We start from the raw sequence: 22,286 nt of genomic DNA, 5'->3' as shown, positions 1-22,286 counted from the left end.
AAGGGTGAGCTGTAGTCCACAAAGAGCATTCTGGCGTAGCTCTGCCGCTGTTCTAGGTGACTCAGCACCAAGTGGAGGGTGATGGCATCTTCTGTGAATCTGTTTGCACGGTATGCAAACTGGTGGGGGTCGAATTCTGGGGGGAGGTAATCCTTGGTGTGCTGAAGGACTAGTCTCTCAAAGCATTTCATGATTACCGGTGTGAGGGCCACAGGGCAATAATAGTTCAGGCTGGTGATGGGAGACTTCTTTGGTACTGGGATGATTGTGGCTGATTTTAGACAGGATGGGATGGCTGCTTCATCCAGTGAGAGGTTGAAGATTCTGGTGGAGATGAGGGTGAGCTGGTGGGCACATGGTCTTAGCACTTTACCACGTATTCCGTCTGGACCGGCCGCCTTCCTGGGGTTCACTGCTAGGAAGACACATCTGACATCGTGCTCCGTTACAGTGAATGGAGCGGTGCAGGAACCAGGTGAGGATGAGGATGGGAGCAGGGCTGAGGCAGATGAATGCTGCTGTTGTGGTGTTTCAAAGCGGGCGAAGAAGCTGTTTATTTCCTCTGCTAGCTGCACACTCAGGTTTTCTGTTTTCACAGTTCTGCCTCTGTGGTTTATGATGTCTATTATTCCATGCCATGTGTTGTTGCTGGACAGGTGGGACCACTTTTCAGGTCAGCTCGAGCAGACCTGTACAGAGCTCTGTCAACAGACCTACAGGGAGTGCAGAATTATTAGGCAAGTTGTATTTTTGAGGAATAATGTTATTATTGAACAACAACCATGTTCTCAATGAACCCAAAAAACTCATTAATATCAAAGCTGAATGTTTTTGGAAGTAGTTTTTAGTTTTAGCTATTTTAGGGGGATATCTGTGTGTGCAGGTGACTACTACTGTGCATAATTATTAGGAAACTTAACAAAAAACAAATATATACCCATTTCAATTATTTATTTTTACCAGTGACACCAATATAACATCTCCACATTCACAAATATACATTTCTGACATTCAAAAAAAAAACAAAAACAAATCAGCGACCAATATAGCCACCTTTCTTTGCAAGGACACTCAAAAGCCTGCCATCCATGGATTCTGTCAGTGTTTTGATCTGTTCACCATCAACATTGCGTGCAGCAGCAACCACAGCCTCCCAGACACTGTTCAGAGAGGTGTACCGTTTTCCCTCCTTGTAAATCTCACATTTGATGATGGACCACAGGTTCTCAATGGGGTTCAGATCAGGTGAACAAGGTGGCCATGTCATTAGTTTTTCTTCTTTTATACCCTTTCTTGCCAGCCACGCTGTGGAGTACTTGGACGCGTGTGATGGAGCATTGTCCTGCATGAAAATCAAGTTTTTCTTGAAGGATGCAGACTTCTTCCTGTACCACTGCTTGAAGAAGGTATCTTCCAGAAACTGGCAGTGGGACTGGGAGTTGAGCTTGACTCCATCCTCAACCCAAAAAGGCCCCACAAGCTCATCTTTGATGATACCAGCCCAAACCAGTACTCCACCTCCACCTTGCTGGCGTCTGAGTCAGACTGGAGCTCTCTGCCCTTTACCAATCCAGCCATGGGCCCATCCATCTGGCCCATCAAGACTCACTCTCATTTCATCAGTCCATAAAACCTTAGAAAAACCAGTCTTGAGATATTTCTTGGCCCAGTCTTGATGTTTTAGCTTGTGTGTCTTGTTCAGTGGTGGTCGTCTTTCAGCCTTTCTTGAACTGAACATAAGTTCCCTGCAATTTCTGAAGAATATTACAGTAAATCTGGCTGAAACTTGGCCCAGACGTACAGCAGGTTTCCCAGAGGAGGGATGTGTTGAAAGTTGGACCTCAACTATTATGGATGATTTTTAATGAATTTCTGAAATTTCCATAATTGTAGTGTATTGGCTGTATTGTATTGCATATAAATGTCCTTTAATTTCTGAGTAATTTTACAGTGAATCTGGATGAAACTTGGCACACAGGTACAGTAGGTGTCCCAGAGGAGGGATGTCGTGAAAGTTGGACCTCAACTACTCAGGATGATTTTTAATGAATTTTTGAAAATTGACATAATTGTAGTGTATTGACTGTATTGGATTGAATAGACGTTTCCATTAATTTCTGAGGAATTCTACAGTAAATCTGGATGAAACTTGGCACACAGGTACAGTAGGTGTCCCAGAGGAGGAATGTGTTGAAAATTGGACCTCAACTACTCAGGATGATTTTTAATGAATTTTTGAAAATTGACATAATTGTAGTGTATTGACTGTATTGGATTGAATAGACGTTTCCATTAATTTCTGAGGAATTCTACAGTAAATCTGGATGAAACTTGGCACACAGGTACAGTAGGTGTCCCAGAGGAGGGATGTGTTGAAAGTTTTACCTCATCTACTCAGGATGATTTTTAATGAATTTTTGAAAATTGACATAATTCTATTGTATTGGCTGATTGCGTTGAATATAAGTTTCCTTTAATTTCTGAGGAATTCTACAGTGAATCTGGATGAAACTTGGCACACAGGTACAGTAGGTGTCCCAGAGGAGGAATGTGTTGAAAATTGGACCTCAACTACTCAGGATGATTTTTCATGAATTTTTGAAAATTGACATAATTATATTGTATTGGCTGACTGCAGTGGATACAAGTACCCTTTAATTTCTGAGGAATTCTACAGTGAATCTGGCTGAAACTTGGCACACAGGTACAGTAGGTGTCCCAGAGGAGGGATGTGTTGAAAGTTGGACATCAACTACTCAGGATGACTTTTAATGAATTTTTGAAATAAACATAATTGTAGTGTATTGACTGTATTGCACTGAATATGAGTTTACTGTGATTTCTGAGTAATATTACAGTAAATCTGGGTAAAACCTGGCCCAGAGGTAAAGTAGGTGTCCGAGAAGAGGATTGTGTTGAAAGCTTGGCATCAACTTTTAAGAATGATTTTTAATGAATTTTTGAATATGCAACCAGACTGTCACGATGGCTGTATTGGGCTGTTCCATTGTAATTTGTGTGTGCACGTGTGCGCGAGTCTAGGCTTTCAATCAGGATATAAAGCGAAAAGGCGCTACCGTAAAGACTGGTGTAAAAGCGCAAGGAAATTTATGCGGCGGATAGGAGGCGGCTGGCTTGACCGCGGCTCACAAATGGCGGCTCACAAATGACGGCTCACTTTACCGCGGTGATAGAGCGGCTGTGGCATGCGGGACCTGTCCTGGTCTGGATAGCATGTGGAGCTTCGCTAGCAACCCGGCATTTCATCTCCGACAAAGTTATCCCCGAGAGAAGTAAAGCAAGTGTGTAAGTCCATCTCTGAATGTTTGTAAAGCATTCCTGCGTTAAGCTTACCAAACGATATATGCCTCTTCTTCTGCCTCTTCTCGCTGCTACTTCAATCATGAAACTGCTTAACGATCAGCTGATCGGCTTTTCTGTCGCGAGTCCGTCTCTCTTGTTTGCTTTTGGCCCACTTTGCACCAGAAAGAGGAAACCATCGGCTGAACAACAGCAGCACATTTAAGCTTGATCAGCTGTTGTTAGAATGTATTTAATATTACTTTCTACTCGAGGATCTTTTTCTACGTAGCTGACGGCTGGTAACTGTGCAGGGGCGGATCTAGCAAAGTTTAGCCAGGGGGGCCGATAGGGCATTAACAGGGAAAAGGGGGCACAAAGACATACTTTTCTTTCTTATTCTCATTTAAAATGTCGAGCTTTTAATAAATAATTATCCGAATCTTACACCCAAAGTTTTAATTTGATGTAAAATGAATAGAAGTCAATTACTGTATATAGTGACTATTAAGTCTAATATATATACCCTAGTAAGCTATAGTACTTTTTCCTTTGGGAGGGTACCATCTGTGCAGTCTGCAATTTTGTTGAAGAAAGATGTTGAATCTATTTAATATTTCTTGAAAAATAATTGATTTCTGTGCATTTTTTTTCACACTGCATCAAATTAAGGTTGATTACGTTGATTAAGCATCATGAGGTGGAGCGTGAGGGGTGGTTCCCTATTTTTTATTTATTTATTTTTGTTGTTGCTGGGAGTTGGAACCCTATTAGTTAGGTTGCTTAATATTTACGCTAAGTACTCTTTAAAATACCAGAATAGGGAGGATGGTGTAGGTCTAAGTTTATTAGATTGATCAGTATTGCTGAACTATGAAATTTTTTTTTTTTTGCATACAGGTATAACAGAATAGCTTTAGTGTAGTTGTTGTTTTAAACTTGAGTATGAACTTATACAAAATGCAGCAAGATATTTAAAAAAAAACAGTTTTGTTGATTAAAAAACATTATATCGGATTCATATCGGTATCTGCAGATATCCAAATTTATGATATCGGTATCGGTATCGGACATAAAAAAAAAGTGGTATCGTGCCATCTCTATTATATAGACAAACAAACTCCAAACAGAAAAAATAACTGTCTGAGAAATGTGGTTATAATAAAGTCCCAAAAAACAAAACACTGGAACCTTGAGTACATGTACTGAATAAACTTTATTAATTTTATTCATTTCCAGCTCTGCTAACAGGATGAGAGGTGGAAATGCATTAGAACAACACTGGAACAACATTATTACAAAATACATCCGGCTGAAAAAGAAAAAAAAAAACTTTTACATTCAGGTAAATGGAAGTTTGACCTTTTCACTACATGTACAGCTGGACGGATAAAATCATACAGAAAACATAACATGATTCATACATGTTTCACTTTTATAGACAGGGACAGAGAGTGACTGCAGATGTGCCCTTTTGCTTGGAAGATTGAAAGCCTTTGTGTGGCTGCTGAGCAAAAACAGTACATGACACTTATTAATCTAGCAATTCCACCAGTCTTTGCCCCAATAACAGACAGAAAAGACAAAAGCTGTGCTATGCAGGAATTATTATTACCCTCATTAAGTAGGTGGAACCTGTTGCTGTTTGTTCATCTGCACAAAAGAAGGTTTGCAGAAAAAAAACAACAAGTTGAACTTCATGAAACTTGGTGGAGAGATGGAATTAAGGGCATTAAGGTTTGACTTTTTAGAAAAATATCTACATTTTTTAAATTATTTATTCCTATTATTACTGAAATAACATGGTTCAGTTTTGGGAAAGAAATCGGATGTCTACATTTTAAAAAAACTACAGAAAATCTCCACAGTAGTTTAAGTCACATCTAAGGAAACCGTCATCTTCCTCAAACTTTAACTAAAAAACTTTTTTGCCTATTGTGACAACTCCTTCCACCCCACCTCCTCCTCCTTTTAAGGGCACTGAACCTTACACTTAACTTACATTATATGATAACCCTGAATTAGATAAGCAGATGAAAATGGATGTTAAAAACAGTATTAGTAACATATGAATATAATTTATTGTAGACGGGCTTGGAAATTAAATGCACTGACAGTTGCATGTTAAAAGCACTGATGTGCAGCAGACCTCCTGTAAAAACCTCAAGGATAACCACAGTCCTGTCATAGGAACAGAGGCCTTTAAACACAACTTAAAAACAGCAACATGGTGACAATGTCAAATTAAAAGAATGTCTTCTGACAAACTAAAAGCCTTTGAAATGAAAAGGCACTGATATGGAACGTCTTCCCTTTACATCTGCTGTGGTTTTAAAGGTATAATTCATTTATATATATCAGAAAGTACAATTTCAGACATTTATTTAACCATAAAAACCGCATGAGTTACCTTCTCCCACTTATCTTATCTGTTAAAAATCCTCTATAATTTTATCTAATTGTTTTTCAAACCAATAGTTGGAAGTCACTGCTAATTTTGTTGCTGGGTTTTTAGGTTTGGGTTATGTTGTTGAGTGTTTTATGTCTCAGGTGGGATGCAAAAATGTGTTGCGATATCTTATTTTGTTCTGATGTAATCTCATTTGAAATTTGACATTTAAAAAAAGAAAAGAAGAAAGAAATAACAAGACAACGAACCTATTTCCTGCAAACTCTGTTTCCTGTTTAAAATTTTTCTTTGAATGGTGATGTTAAGACCAGATGCTGAAGTTTTCAGTCTTGCTATTATAAGATCAGAGGTCATGGCTCTCCTCCTGTCCTTTTCATTTTACAATGTCAGGAAACAGAATCAATTGAGCACATACTGACAACTGCATTTCAGGACACTGTCTATCCCTGTGAGCAAATTAGCACTGAGCTGCAGACTATGACCTCTGACCTCACTGTGAGGCCTACATGGAGTGGGAATAAAGTTATGTTACAGCTTCTGATTGCAATACATACTATGTCAGCTTTTACTCCCCAGCTTTAGTTTGTTGTGATGCTGCTGGAGCCATTGCGATTGTGTAAAATGTTAGATTTTATTAATTTTTATTTCATTAACTTATTTTATTTATTTATTTATTTTTTGCATAATGTCATCATCAAGACACATCTTTGGTATTTTTTATCTAAAAGCGTTTAAAGACGAAGTTTCCATAGTGCTACAAATGTTTTTAACAGAATAGAGATTTGCTACAGCCTGGACTGCCAGGTGTTTCAGTCAGTTTAGCAGTGTTTTTCTGTGAAGGAGAATAACTGTCATTGTTGTGTAACTGTGAAGACCTTTTAGGATAAAGCCGGAACAGCTTAAAGGATGGGGAAAAATCCAGAAAGATATTATGAACACCAGCAAGTATGCATTTAAACTTGCATCTAAAGTTTTGTGCAAGTGATGTCCTTTGAAATATGTTGCAGTAAAATGAATAAACTGCACCCTAGCACTAACTGTTACCTTCGGATAGTCGGTTTTCAAGGTTAAACATGAATATATGAATATGAACTTGCCGTCCTTCAGAAATTAAAGTGAATGGTGAAACCAGAATTAGGCAAATGTGGCTATATTATACAAGAACTTTGTCACTTTTCTTCTTTAATGCAATTAAATCAGCTGAAATGCTCATTATGTAAAATATTATCAAAATAAAAGTGCTTTGTTTGACTGCTGCCTGAAAATGTCAAGCATTATTGGGCTCTAATGCATCGTCTTAGTGAATGTATCCAACAAAACCTTACCCTTTGACCTTGTGTAGCATTAGGTGGCCCATTTGTTCTCCTGTTTGTTCAACGAGCAGCAGCAGACACGTTCACCTGTGATGGTTCTTTACATTTTTACACCTCTTCTCTGCTCAGTCTCTCTTCAGCAGCTTGCTTGGCGTCCTGTGAGCACTCTAGTCCTCAATATGATTGTACAAGGCATCTGCAGTAGGGTTTTTGCGGTGGGATGGGGGCACCAGGTGGTTGGGGAGCTCAGTGGGCAGCTCGTAGCCCTCCAGTTTGATCTTGATGAGATGCTGAGCGAGGGCAAACTCCTCGTCGTCCAGCATGCCATCCTGGTCGCAGTCGGCCAGCTTCCAGATCTTCCCTAGCACAGTGTTGGGCAGCCGAGAGTTCATCATCTCTTTCTTGGCATTGACGCCAGTTATCTTGCCGTTGATAGGCATCAGAGTGTAGAAGATCTCATCGTAACGGTGCTTGTCCCGGCTGACAATCCAATCTTCAGCGTCAGCCCCAGCACTGATCCCCTCACCGTAGCCCTGACCAAAGGGCCCATCCTGGGAGCCCTCAAAGGCACCACCTGACACCATGGCAGGAGGCTGCTTGGCCTCCTCCTCCCGGATCATCGCCATAAGAACAGCAATCTTTGAGGCTAACATTTTATCCACCTTCTCAATCAGCTTCACCTTCAGAGATGGGAACTTACTGAAGTCATAGTGCTGCAGCATGTCCTGGAGGAGAAGAAGAGACACAGGTTAACGTCTGCTAACTACTTTTACAGCTCACACTCAGAGAAACAACTACAACGATGACAGATAATGAAGCCTTTAAAATTGTGGTATATTTTTGGATGAGGTACTTGAACACATTATCATAACATGGTGGCTTGCTCTTTCTGCTCCAGCTTGCAGCTTTCAAAAGGAATGCAAGCTGGACTCTTTTCTGCAAGGCTTTACTATGCACATTTTCTTTTTTTGCCACAAACCTCAACACAAGATTACAGCAAACTGATATTTGCATGTGGGATTAATGTTAGTCACTAAACTTTTGACCCCCTCCCCCGCCAGTCTGCCATTTATTCCAGATTTTATCGATTGCTTAAACACAAATTTCTGAAATTATATCTCATATTGCCAAAACAGTAAACACAAATCATCTCACTCAATTTCCCAAACATAGTATTGTACAATATTGAACAATCTACACTCAAAACCATTCACTCTTGCTGAAAAATCAAACTTTGCCCACAGACAGCACACACAAGGCCTCAAAAACACACACACAACAACATAGTCGTACACATTGGTGCAATAAATGTAAAACAATATTCCCAAAACTGGTAAGTTATGTTGCTTGTGGTTCTTCCCCTCAAAAACCTTTTCACATGATGAACACAAAAAAATGCAACCAATGTATATACAGTGGCACATTTTTATTCATGTACCATACAGTACAACACACACCAAAAACATTAGTCCACCTCAGCATCCTGTCTGTGGTCTGGGTCAGGCCAGGGTCAGGTTCCCTGTAGTGCAGCTGGAACATATGTTGTCTCAGACCATCAAGAAAAGCAAGGAGCTATAGTGTTATAGGGTCCTAGAATGGCATGCTGGTGGAGTATCCCTTGTTGGCTGATGGCTGCGCACAGAGTGACATTCCCTCCATGCTGACCAGGGACATTTACAATAGCCCGATAGCCAATTATGTTCCTCCACCTCCTCCTTGCTGGTGTCCTAGACCTCCTTCTCCTCCTCCTTGACCTCTTCCTATGCATGTCTTTGGATCCATTGTGTCAAACCTGAGTGAGCTGACTTTGGCCCTTTTGACTATCCATCAAAGTTTCTGATTGGTGTGTGATGCATTTTGACTCCTAGTGTTTCCACTTTGTTAACTGTGTGCTGATTGAGCTAAAGCTGTGCTTATGTGAGTTAACATTATTGACTGCTTTCTTGGGGCGTCTATCGCGTTCGGTGTGAACACACCGGAAGTGACCACATGGTGTCAGCACTGACAAATGTAGGGATTTGTGTGTAGAGTTTTGCAGTAACAGTCCACCACATCTGACTCATATGGTAAAGCAGGGGCATAGTGTTTATAGTTCAGGGAAATGGGTGTGCTTTTTAGAAAGTGGCATTATGGTTTTGAAATTTGGGTTCAAACTGAGGTTTAGATGTTGTTTACCTTTCTTGTTTTGTGTGCTTATTCCTTGACTTAGTGAGTTTGCTGTCATCAATGTAGTTTATTTTAAATCACCACCCAAAACACTGGGATTCCTTTTGTTTTGAGCATTACACCTGTTGTTGACTATACATAAAAATGGTCAGAGATTCTCACAGTGAAGTAAAGCAGACAAACCTTAAACCTGAATTTGTTTTACTGGCCAGCAGGGGTCACCTGATCTCCTAGTTACAGGGTCGTGCTTCACTTATGGTTGGTAAGTAACTACCATATGAGTAATGGATTGATTCTTATTTAATGCTTTTCTATACTACTCTTGAGCACTCACAGCAACTTTGGCCAGGATCAAACCACCAACCTTCTGATTAGTAGAGGGCCTGCTCTACCCCCCTGAGCCACAGCCATTCACAGTCCTTTTACATTTTAATGAGATCCAAGCCTCACTAATGATATATATTTTATTCAGAAGCAAAATAACCACAGCCCAATAAAAAGGCCTAAATGGGCCTTACTAACACGCTGACAGCACGATTGCACATTGGTTGGATTTTCAGAGAGGTAAGTGTGTTTTAGCAATTTTCTGTACAAAAATCTATGAATTTTACACATTTTTGAATGACATGTAAAAGTTTCACTTAACATAATAGGACATTTTTCTGGAATTCTAATTACTAGTACCATATTATGCCTTCATTTTAATTACTGGTGTCGCTGCTTAAAGAAAACTATTTGTAAAATAACTACAGGCTCTTTTTCAGGACATCTCACCAGGGAAGTGAAAAATCTCAAACATTTTCTCTGACAATAATCCAATAAAAACAAAGTTTCGCTGAGGGAAACACACACACACACTTGCTGTGCAGCATCTCTCTATCGGCCCAGCAGAGCAGCTGCAGTTCAGTTCATTCTGTCCCCCTGACGTCAGGAAAACAGTTCTTCTTCTTCAGATCACACGTTGTTCCGCATGATGACATGATGCAATGCTATAATCATTTGTTTATCATTTAAATTCAGGTTTTCTTTTACTAAACAACGATTTTCCTGTATTTGCATAAACAGGGACAGGGATTATATTAAACCCAGTGCTCCAGGTCTATCAGCCAGTGTCCAAGAGTGCATTTGCAAACTCTGCCACTCTAAAGGAGACATACACTTCAGAATGACAATTCCACCGAGTGGGCAAGAAGTATAGCACTACTATTCCTATGTGATGCTTCCTATTTGTCAAATTAAAACACAATTTTCTAGAGTCAGGGAAGAATAATTATTTGATCCACTACTGAATTTTTAAATTTGTTCACTTACAAAGAAGTATAAGGAGTCATGTTTTGCTTCAGAATCAAATACTTATTTCACTCAGTGACATGCAAACCAATTCATGACTTTTAAGTAATGCGCTTTTCTTTTCTGTATATTTGCCATTCTGTCTCTCTCCTTTAAAATAAAACTGCTATAAAAAATTAGAAGACTGCTCATTTCTTTGGAAGTGAGCAAACTGTCAAATTCAACAGGGAATTAAATCATTTCCCGTACGGTACGAGCGGCTTCTGTTTCAAGAAACTGTTACTGTGATATGACTGTGATACAAAAAACTATTCTAAAATTGGCAGTTACAGTTACATTGTCTCTTTTTGTTGTGTTAAAAGTGATTAACAGACTTTATCTGGGTTGAGTAAAAATATTCTCAGGATATCCAGGTCCAAAATATGTATGTGTGTGTGTGTGTGTGTGTGTGTGTGTGTGTGTGTGTGTGTGTGTGTGTGTGTGTGTGTTTTAATAACCAGCAGGAGATGACTCCTGTCTAATTGCACAGAGGTCTTTGGGAACTGCTGGCTACTGTGTTGGCTTTTACGTACCTGCATCTTAGTGACATTGGGGAAGTCTCCAGGGCTGATGTGGTGCTCTCTCTGTAGGACGGTGTAGATCTCCGGGAGTCTCTGGATCAGTTCGTCCTTCTTCTTTTCCCGTCCAAATAGAGATGGCATCTCTTTCTTCAGGTAGCTGATAATGTAGGCATGCACCTGCAAGCAGGAAAGCAATGGAGATCATAAGCATTTTAAAATGCCGTGGAGGGGACACAGATCTAAATTCTGTGCCTTAAAACTTAAAGTTTCTTTTAATGGCAGCTTTGGCAGCTTTTTTCCTTTGAGACATTTGAGATTGCATTGAAAGAAGAGGAATGAAACTAAAAGTGTTGCATCAGAAAGCTGATTGAAACTGATCACAAAAGTTCATTCAGCTCATTAAATCTTAAAAAAAGCCAAAATTCAGGACAAGTGAGGAAGCAAACAGAGAAGAAGTCTGAGTACATGGCAACGCTTAACTGAGACAAAACCGAAGTTATTTATGACTGATCCCCTTTAACTCTTCTGTGTTACCAGTGTAACACACAGCACGGCACAGAAGACACTACCCTGATAGATCCTCAAAAGGAAAAGGTCACAGCCCTCCCGCTGCCAGAGCTCCGTTCAATAACAGCACTGTTTACACAGAGTTTCCTTAATCACACCACCAACACAGGAAGTCTGCTATCTGGGCTACAGGTTACCATGGAGGTCAAGGAAGCTCATACTCTCATGTGTTTAGGTTAATAAAATGAGATTTGAAAATTCAAACAATCAGAAATTGTGAGATGACATCTCACAAATTTAACTTTAATCATTTGTATTTAAGTAAAGAAAAACAAATAATCTTTACATGGAACAACCACAACGTCGACATTTTGTCAACATAAAAACAAAGAATATTTCACAAAATATTCTTTGTTTAAATCTTTAAATATGATTTTATTATGGAATGAAATGGATAATGCAGAAATCTCAGGCTGTTTCCTCTTGCTGGAATAAAAATATAGCTTGAAGTCTGGGTGTTGAGACTTTGGATGAGAGAGAAACAGGAAACTATGAGATGCTGGGTCAGAGGGGAACTTATGGTGACTGATGGATTAGAAGAGGAGAAGAAACAGGAGGAGAAAGGAGGAATGTAGGAGTGCAGGAGGATCATCGGTTACACAGGCAAAGGCATAATGATGGTGGAAGGAAGGGAGGAGTAACACAGTGAGGGAATGAGGTCATGGGATTTCTGAGGGCAAAGTGCCAGAGTACATGAGTGCCATTTATTAAAAGTTACAGAGGAAGGAAAAACAAAACTAAAAAGACTCCTTGGCATGTTTCTGGGTGCTGAACATAACTACATGTGTGAGAAAACAGCTTAGATTCATTTCATTTTCAAATGTACAAAAAAAAACCCAAACACAAAACTGTCATTTGTAACTGTAACAAAAACATCTACAAATCCCATTATTTCCTTTGCATCAGTGGCTTAACGTTATCACACCACAAACATCACATCGCAGTGTTTCCACTAGAAAGCACTTGTCATATGTTAGTAGAGAGCAGCCAAATCCTTTGTTTAGCTGATAATTGAAATATGCACCATAACAAAGTTGCTAAACCTCACAGGATTGTGTCATTTCAAGAACTTTTGCAGCTAAACACACATCTGTGCTTGGTGTGGATCGCTCACTCAGGACAGATTCCAGCTCATTGTATAACAACACAACAGACCTGATACAGCTGCTGGATGTGCCTCACTATTAAGTTTTCACAGCAGCCTTCGCAATTTCCCACATAAATACCTTATGAAAAAAGAAGCAACCACGGAGGAAGAGGCTGTGACTTCACACTGAATCTCCTGAGATGATAGACGATCAAATCAACTTGAGCGTCATTGTACAACATTACGAAACATTACAGAGATTAATAATATTAATATGATTGATGTTATTAACCTGCTTCTCTTTGCTTGCTCAAAAATATAGTGGTACCTGAAGTACTTGATCTTTGTTATACTTCAAATTAGAGATGGACCGATCCGATATTACGTATCGGTATCGGTCCGATACTGACCTAAATTACTGGATCGGATATCGGAGAAAAATAAAAAATGTAATCCGATCCATTAAATATCACGAAAGCACCTCGCAAAACTTGCAACACGCCGTAACTCACCTCAGAACGTTAGCAGTCGAGCAGTATGCATCACGTGATAGAGCAGCTGTGGCATGCTGGACCTGTCGGTGGTCTGGATAGCATGTGGAGCTTCGCTAGCAACCTGGCATTTCATCTCCGACAAAGTTATCCCCGAGAGAAGTAAAGCAAGTGTGTAAGTCCATCTCTGAATGTTTGTAAAGCATTCCCACGTTAAGCTTAACAAGCGACTGCCTCTCGCTCTCCGGCTGCTACTTCAATCGTGAAACTGCTTAAATGATCAGCTGATCGGCTTTTCTGTCGCGAGTCCGTGTCTCTTGTTTGTTTTTGGCCCACTTTGCACCAGAAAGAGGAAACCAGCGGCTGAACAACAGCAGAACGTTTAAGCTTGATAAGCTGTTAGAATTTATTTAATATTTCTTTCTACACCAGGATCTTTTTCTACGTAGCTGACGCTGGTAACTGTGCAGGGGCGGATCTAGCAAAGTTTAGCCAGGGGGGCCGATAGGGCATGAACAGGGAAAAGGGGGCACAAAGACATACTTTTCTTTCTTATTCTCATTTAAAATGTCGAGCTTTTAATAAATAATTATCTGACACCCAAAGTTTTAATTTGATGTAAAATGAATAGAAGTCAATTACTGTATATAGTGACTATTAAGTCTAATATATACCCTAGTAAGCTATAGTACTTTTTACTTTGGGAAGGTACCATCTGTGCAGTCTGCAATTTTGTTGAAGAAAGATGTTGAATCTATTTAATATTTCTTGAAAAATAATTGATTTCTGTGCATTTTTTTTCACACTGCATCAAATTAAGGTTGATTACGTCGATTAAGCATCATGAGGTGGCGCATGAGGGGTGGTTCCTTATTTTTTATTTATTTCTTTTTGTTGTTGCTGGGAGTTGGAACCCTATTAGTTAGGTTGCTTAATATTTACGCTAAGTACTCTTTAAAATACCAGAATAGGGAGGATGGTGTAGGTCTAAGTTTATTAGATTGATCAGTATTGCTGAACTATGAAATATTTTTTTTGTATACAGGTATAACAGAATAGCTTTAGTGTAGTTGTTGTTTTAAACTTGAGTATGAACTTGCAGACTTGCAAAATGCAGCAAGATATTTTAAAAAACAGTTTTGTTGATTAAAAAACACTATATCGGATTCATATCGGTATCGGCAGATATCCAAATTTATGATATCGGTATCGGACATAAAAAAGTGGTATCGTGCCATCTCTACTTCAAATATAATAACATTTTACATGCTCTCAAACTTCGTTCTATGTGGTGTACGCTAGAAGGCTTTTTACAAAATAAAAGCCCTTTGTTTCTTATATGCTTCTACCAGGCTGGACAAGTGTTCCAAATACTGAGCTGAGCATATGCCCTGTATCCCCCACTATGGTGACCATAAGCAAAAATGCAGCTCGGTTAAAGTTAAAGTTAAACCGTTAACTGTTTGATAGCTCTACATTATTATAACCAAATAAACAATAAGGCCCTGATTTAATTTTTTTAAAGCTCATTTTATTTATTTATTAGTCAGACCTGCTCATATCAAATTATAAGTCTGAAACATTAAAACACACCAAGTAACAAATTAACTGCAGTTACATTGTTGTTACATCAATTATTGAGCTGAATTACAGTTTTCCTTTCTTTATTTACTTAACGTAGGACTACTTTGAAAATTATAGGACCCCTCTGGCTGTATACATAAATACAACCATGTTCTTATTAGCAAGAATATAAAATTAAATTATATCTAAAAAAAGACCCACACCAGCACAGTGATGGCAAAATATAAGCCCTGCATGATATGTGTGACGCATGTTTTCTATCTCATTTAGTTCTTTAAAATATATTAAAAACTCTTCTAAATTGAATTCATGTGGTTGTTGTAAGCTTGGTTTCAGGATTAGGGTCTGATTCAGGCTTTATTTCCACATCAGTGTTAAAATTAAATACCACTTCTGTTTCCTGTTTCCCCAGAATAAAAAACATCTATGTTTCGATTCTTCATTTGAAAGGCTGAAACAACAGCTGACATCATTAGAAACCATTTTCTCACAAGGACACCTCCATTAAACATAGATTTAGCCAGTTGGAAACACTATCCCAGTGATCCTCAGTCAAATATTCCACAGTATTCCTAGAATTCCTCAAAGTCTAGAATTCCTGAAAGTTAACTCCAACCACAACGTGTGACTTCCTGTCTCACCTTGGCCAACCTTGCCCTCTTGATCAAGTCGTTGAGTTTACGGAGAGCAGCATTCCTGGGAAGACTCTGGATGTCCCGGAACAGGTCCTGAGACTCTGCCTCGAACAGACGCCTGACAAGTACCAGGAATGAATCAATGAATGAATGAAGTAAGACACGTATATGGAGAAAGAAATCCTACTCTAACAAGCAAATGAGTAAACACACGAACAAATGGATGGATGGATGAAACAATACATACATCATGGAGAAAGGTTAAATAACTAAATTAGATTATTTTATGAACATATGAATAACAGTTTTCTTCATTCTTACAACCATCTATCATATTATATTTTTATAGTATATTTATTTTTTCATTCAATTCCACTTGTGCAATCAATTCTTTTGAGAAAGCAATAATCAATTTTAATTGCAGCACCTGTTCTACATGTTTTAATGTGTAAACACATGAACTGTGTACATGCTGTGTAGCTCCAAGCTTAGTTTTTCAATTCCATCCAAAATTTGTCTTTAGACAAATGGGGGGTGGGAACTAAAACAAATTGCTTCAGTCAGAGGATGAAATTGATGGGTTGGTTTGGAATTATGAATCATAGATAAGAGGTTCTCATGTCTAACTTCATTAAAAAAGCATCATTCCCTGCGAACAAACAGACAAAGTAACGTATCTCACCTGTTCTCTGTGTTTTGCAGCGGTTTGGCCCAGAAGGAGCCGAGATAAACTCTCACCACCTCTGGAGTGTTGATCACCTTCCCCAGTGACCACATGAGGGCGCCATACACCCGCATGAGCTGCTGGGTGTCCACCTAATCGAACAGGTGAGGAGGAGGAGCTTAAGGTTAGACTGACACAGGTAAGCAGAGTTTAATTTCATGTTAGATTTGTTCAGCTTCTCCTACCTGGTCTGCCTTGTTGAGGACGACTCGGATCTTGTCGTCTTGACCCTTGAAAGCTTTGATGGCCTCTGAAAACTCATCTGAGATGTCCAGCTTGTGTGCATCAAAGAGGAGAATGATCCGGTCCACTCGCTCTCCAAACCAACGCAGGACCTCAGCAAAGTCATAACCTTGCAACAGGGAGACAAACAAAAGGATCAGTCTAGTTCCCATTTCTAGATCATTTCTGGAAAATGAACACTTAGCATAACAAAGTCTAATAATTTTGACTGATGAGAAAGAAAATTACATTTGGCTTGAGGTGTAATTTGTGCACCACTATTGAGTGGAACAGGAATTTGATCCCCTACAACCCAGCAATAATTCTGGTTTACAGAGATTAGAATCAACCAGTCAATGAATGAATGAAATAATCAATCAATCAGTCAATCTGATACTCCCGACCCTGAACCATAAGACTATGCTTGGGAGAAAGCACTGTGGTCAGATGAAACCAAAACCAAGCTCTTTGCCATCAAATGAGGCAGAGTATGACACAAAGGACACCATCCCCACAGTCAAGCATGTTTCAAGTGGAAACAATATGCTTTGGGGCTGTTTTTCTACTAAGGCTACAGAGATGACTCCACCACACTGACGTACCAATGGATGGGGTCGTGCACTGTAAAATCTCAGACAGAAGATGGGTCCTAAAGATGGGTCATGAATGGGGCTTCCAGCATGACCACGACCCAAAAAAATACTGACAAGACAACAAAGCAGATGTACATTATGGTTAGGGATGGGTACCGGTATCCGGTGCCATGATGGCACCGGTTCTGACATAAACGGTAGTAACCAGACCGAAAAGCAGCGCACATTTCGGTGCTTTTTTTTCCTGAGATGTCATACACTTTGAATTCTAGCCAATCATTTTACGTTTCCGAGGATAGTAGGCGGGTCCAGGTACGTACGTTCTTTTAGAGCAGAGCTACAGATTAAAAATGCCCAAGGCGAAGCGGTCAAAAGTCTGGCTGTGCTTCACAGCAAAATATGCAAACTCAGCAGCCTGCAACAAGTGCTTTAAGCTGATACTGTGATACTGTCAAAGGAGGTAACACCTCAAATCCGAAGAAAAACCTGGCGACGCATAGCGTTTTTTTAAAAGCCGAGAAATGCGCCGTATTTGATAGCTTGCTGCGAGACCTCACACCGAGCACATCTACTGCGGGTGTGGTGCCTGTTATCGGACCCGGAGTTAGCAACATCCCCCAAAAACACGAAGAGGAGAGTCCTGGCCCCTAGCCCTGCCAGTGTAGCAGAAATGATGAGGATGATGATGCAGCAGCAGCCGTTCTTCTCTGCGTCAGTAGCTTAATGTTGTTCGTGTGTAATTTACGTTGAGTAGGCTAACCACGTTATTACATTAATGCATGTAAGGTGAACTAGCAAACACCGTCGTTGTTACATGCGGCTGTCTTCTTGTTTGATGGCAGATACTCCCTTCACCCTGGCCAAAAAGGCTAAAATGACCAAAGAAAAAAATCGAAAACAGTTAAACATGAGAGGTTTTTGGACAAAGTTTGTGTTTTTTCCATTGTTTAAGCACTGCTTCCAGCCAAGAATGATACCATATATGCCCTATAGCTGCAGAAAAGGCTAACATTGTTATCTTTTTACAAAAAACAGCTGAATATGAGAGGTTTTTGGACCAATTTTGTGTTCTCCATTCTTTAAGCACCGGTTTGAGCACCGCTTGAGCACCGGCACCGTTTCAAAAGTACCGGTTTGGCACCGGTATCGGATAAAACCTAAACGATACCCATCCCTAATTATGGTTATGGAATGGCCTAGTCAGTCCTAAAGAAAATCTGTGGACGGCGCTCTTCAAGTTGCCAAACAATAGCCAAGAAACCTGAAGGATTTAGAGAGTTTCTGTAAAGAGTGGGCAAAAATCCTGCCTGAGATTTCTTCAAGTCTAGTGACTAAGTACAAGAAACTTCTTACTGTTGCGATTACAAACAAGGGTTTCTCCACCAAGTTGCCTACTAAGTCATGTTTTGCTTGGGGATCTAATATTATTTCACTCAATGACATGCAACTTAGTGTAAAACTTTTATGTAATGTATTTTTTCTGAATTTTGGGTTGATATTCTGTCTCTGTCAATTTAAATGAAACCACCATAAAATTTAGAGAGTACTAATTTCTTTCTAAATTTCCTTCTAAAACTTACAAATTCAGCACGAGATCAAATAATTATTTCCCTCACTTTAGCATACAGTAGTCCCGATGTAGGTATATTCATAGTGAATTTAACAGCCACAAAACAGTTCTGTTTCTCTCTGGCTCTCTGTGTGTGTGTGTGTGTGTGTGTGTGTGTGTGTGTGTGTGTGTGTGTGTGTGTGTGTGTGTGTGTGTGTGTGTGTGTGTATGTAAAGTGATATATAGCAATTTGGGTGTGGTTCATCTGAAACTGGGTGACACTGACCTCACTTTTGAAAACTCAAGAGCTTTTATACTCAAACAGGAAGATTGCTGCAGCAGAAGGAAATGTTTCTACTCCTGCTTACATATCTGACTAAATTCTACTTGTCTTTACTGGGTAAATGGGCTGGTATCCAGCACTTCTCTCCTTTTGCTGTGTACTCAGTGCTTCTGCACTAGAAACCATATAAACCCTTCACAAAGATATTTATACAGCATTTTAACTTGAGTTACTTTGTATCTACGGATAGATGCATTGGGGTTAAAATAGTTACCCTCAGTTGAAGGGACAAAAAGTAATTTTGATCTTCTCTTTGTCCTGCCTTGCTTGTCAATCATTTCTGCGCAGTGATGCCTCAAATCACCAAGTATAAAAAAGTAAAATGCCCTAATGGAAACAATAATAATTATAATAATAATAATAATAATAATAATCATTGAGGAGCAGCTGAAGCTGAGCAGAAGGTATATGAAGGAGTGTAAGGGTGAAGGAGGTCTGAAACATAAGGAGGACTCTTGCTGCAGAGTTCTGCACCATCTACACCCGACAGAAGAGAGAATGGCATTACAGTAGTCCAGATGAGAGGTGACCAGAGTATGAACCCGGAGTTGAGTGCTGAATTAAAAAAAGAAAAGGGTGAAGCCTAGAAATGTAATGAAGGTGGAACGTGAGACATGACTGATGTGGGCGGTAAAGGAGAGGGGTTTGTCCAAGATGATTCCAAAACCTTTGACACTATGGAAAGCGTGGACCTGACAATAGATACAACAAAGGGTTAGGCCTGTAGGCAGGATATGAGGACAGGAGGGGGAAGAGAATTTCTGGGTTCTGTAGAATAATACTATTGTGTGTCATCTGCATGAAAAATGAATTGCATACCAAAATTGTGGACGATATTTCCAAGAGGATGAAGATAAATTATAAAGGCCGCAGCACTGTTCCCTGAGGGACAACATGTTTGACTGACGCGAGAAGTCGGATAATCTTGCCTTGAATAAATTGTTTCCAGTCAGACAGGTAGGCTGTAAACCACTTGAGTGCTGTGTCCTCAATTCCGATGTTAGCCAGATGTTCTAACAGTAACTTGCCATCTTGTGTCTCACTAAATATTAGTTTAGGACCTTTCCTTTCCACCTTACCTACCTTATTTTAGCTGATGTTGGTAAGCTTCAGACAGTACAGCCACTTATTAAGGATGTGTCATTTTAGGATTTTAGAAGACGAGTAAAGGAGGTAAAAACGTATTTATACTATTTATCATAGGACTGTATAAGAAGGCCTGTGAATTGTATGAAGAAGGGAAAGGGAGATTCCAGTTAGTTTGTTATATTTTTCCATGCAGTGCTTTTAAGATTTGCACAATAAATCAGGCATAAAAAGGTTCTCAGAAGCTCTCCGTAATTCACTGTCCTCCTGCTCACTTTGAGGTTGCTGGGAAACATATTTATTTGTCCAGGTCTTAACAGGTAGAGCTAAAGTGCACAGTTTACACTGAACACATGGCTTCCAGAGCTGGCTGAGTGTGCATAGAGCACCATCGACCACAGCCAGTGTACCCGAACACATGGGTAGTACAAACACCTTCAGCAAACATTCATACTTTTCTTCTAAATGTGTTTGCCACTTCATCAACCTTAGGTCTAATGGATAACAGACATTTGGAAAGTTTTTGAAATACAATAAGAAGCAAATAAGCAAAAATGTACTGCCTAGTAAAAATGTACATAATAATAAAATGTAGAGTAATAAATTAAATGTAATAAAATAAAAAGAAGTACTTGAGAGTGCAAACCACCACGGCAGCTCCATCTCTGGGCAGTATTTAATTTTAAGGGAACAGTATTGTATTTTGAATATATTTATTTTGTTTTCCTTGTTTCCTTTAAACATGCTTTTAGTGTATTAAAAGCAAGGGCAAACCTTCGTTATTTGCCCTGTTGAAACATTTTAATGCACCTGACATAATTTTAAGTATAAATACTTTTTATTATTTTTTTATTTATGGATTAATTCTCTTTCTCTTGACTTCCTTAAATATGTAACCCATCTTGGGGTCAACTTGAAAGAAAGGCAGAAGACTAAAAATGAGATCAGAGGTCAAGTGTGACATGACATTTAGATAAAATTATATTGTGATATTTAGAAGTTTACCAGTATCATTTCCTAAATGCCAATACAAACAATAACAGTAGCATTTTAAAAATAGTTTGAAAAATAAACAATAGACATACCATTTCCTATAGACCTAAATGTTGCCAATACAAACAATGGCATTAAGAAACATAGTTTTAAATAGCTCTATATAGCACTTGTATCACTTTGACCTTCAGATCAAACTATCGACCCTAAAGATGATATCAGAGGTTAAACATTTATATGGTACTCTCTACATGTTGACAATACACCGGGGTATTTTTCAACAAACAAAATTTCAGCATATAAATCATCAAGTTTGCCTTGAAGACCTCGGTCGACCAAGGCCAATGGGTTGTTAACATGACCCCAGTGTACGCCCCTACAAAGTTTAATCACATTTCATTCAACACTTTTCAAGCTATCGTGTTTAAAAACACAACCTCCTTGGCGGAGGTAAAAATGATCTAGAGGTTGGATACCAGCCTATCAGCTGAATTTCACAAATTAAACACAACAGTGGAGCATCCCACTTTGCCTACATTCACAACATCACTTCGGGGCAACAAACATCTGACTGTTTGTGGACACAACACATGTACAATTGCTGATGATGCATATTATGAAGGTTAATGAGGACTACCATCAGCATTTCTAATGTGTAAATTCCAAAACCTAGAACACTGCAATGGCTTTAGTTAACATTAAAAGCTATTACACACCAATCTTTCTGTTCAACCTGACCAAATTATTAAAGTCAATTAAAAGCCCAACAGGTTGGTCTGGTGTCCAAATTTCCAAGACCCCAATGTGATCAAGCATCTACCAGATGTGCTGGCACTAGCCCAACTTATGGAGGCCCCACTAGCTGCCAAGAGAACCAAAAAGGGCCACTGCTTTGTCACTCTCCCCATGGCTTCTGTGCAGGTCTCCTGAGCCCTGCAAGTCTGTTTCCACCTCCTGTCATCACCATTCACATTCACCATTCTGGTTCTATTACAGGACAACTGATTATTTCACATGCTCCAATTCATTTAAAAACGGAAATGCCTTCTCCTTAAATGTCTACTTCCCCTGCACTGCTGGAACATAGTGAATTATTACTTATTCCACAGTGCAGAGGTGGATGTTGCCTTTGTGTACATGTTGGCAATGTCACAAGTGTGCATTACATGAGGGAATGGCACCAAAAACAATGAGGAAATAGTAATTATTAGGATTTAAAGGAAAACAAGCTAAATACAACCTTGAATGTCAAGCTATTAAAATTCACTCTGACTACTGTCAACCCTGAGGAGCATTGTCCAATGAAAAAAATCCAACATTGGATTAATTATGAGTGTTTTGGTGACTCTTAGATAAAAGAAGACATCTGCTGA

The 22,286-nt window shown here is 39.3% G+C and overlaps 1 protein-coding gene across 1 annotated transcript in view; it reads right to left on the bottom strand.

Annotated features, from left to right (window-relative positions):
• Positions 1 to 4,497: 4,497 nt before the first annotated feature.
• Positions 4,498 to 22,286, bottom strand: part of ehd4 (EH-domain containing 4) — a 38,098-nt gene continuing 20,309 nt past the window's right edge. The window contains exons 4-8 of the mRNA XM_085440705.1: positions 16,313 to 16,479; positions 16,086 to 16,219; positions 15,410 to 15,521; positions 11,052 to 11,216; positions 4,498 to 7,748 (exon numbers count right to left, since the gene is read on the bottom strand). Coding sequence (XP_085296831.1) covers positions 7,191 to 7,748; positions 11,052 to 11,216; positions 15,410 to 15,521; positions 16,086 to 16,219; positions 16,313 to 16,479 — 1,136 coding nt within the window. The 3' untranslated portion in view covers positions 4,498 to 7,190. The remainder of the gene's footprint in view (positions 7,749 to 11,051; positions 11,217 to 15,409; positions 15,522 to 16,085; positions 16,220 to 16,312; positions 16,480 to 22,286) is intronic.

The sequence above is a fragment of the Copadichromis virginalis genome, linkage group LG19 (genome assembly GCF_057382275.1).
Source record: "Copadichromis virginalis isolate Kocher_CV1m ecotype Utaka linkage group LG19, C_Virginalis_male_GT1.1, whole genome shotgun sequence".
In the NCBI taxonomy this organism is placed as follows: Eukaryota; Metazoa; Chordata; class Actinopteri; order Cichliformes; family Cichlidae; genus Copadichromis; species Copadichromis virginalis.
The sequence above is the reverse complement of the archived record's forward strand: the minus strand, read 5'-3'. Positions and strand labels throughout refer to the sequence as shown.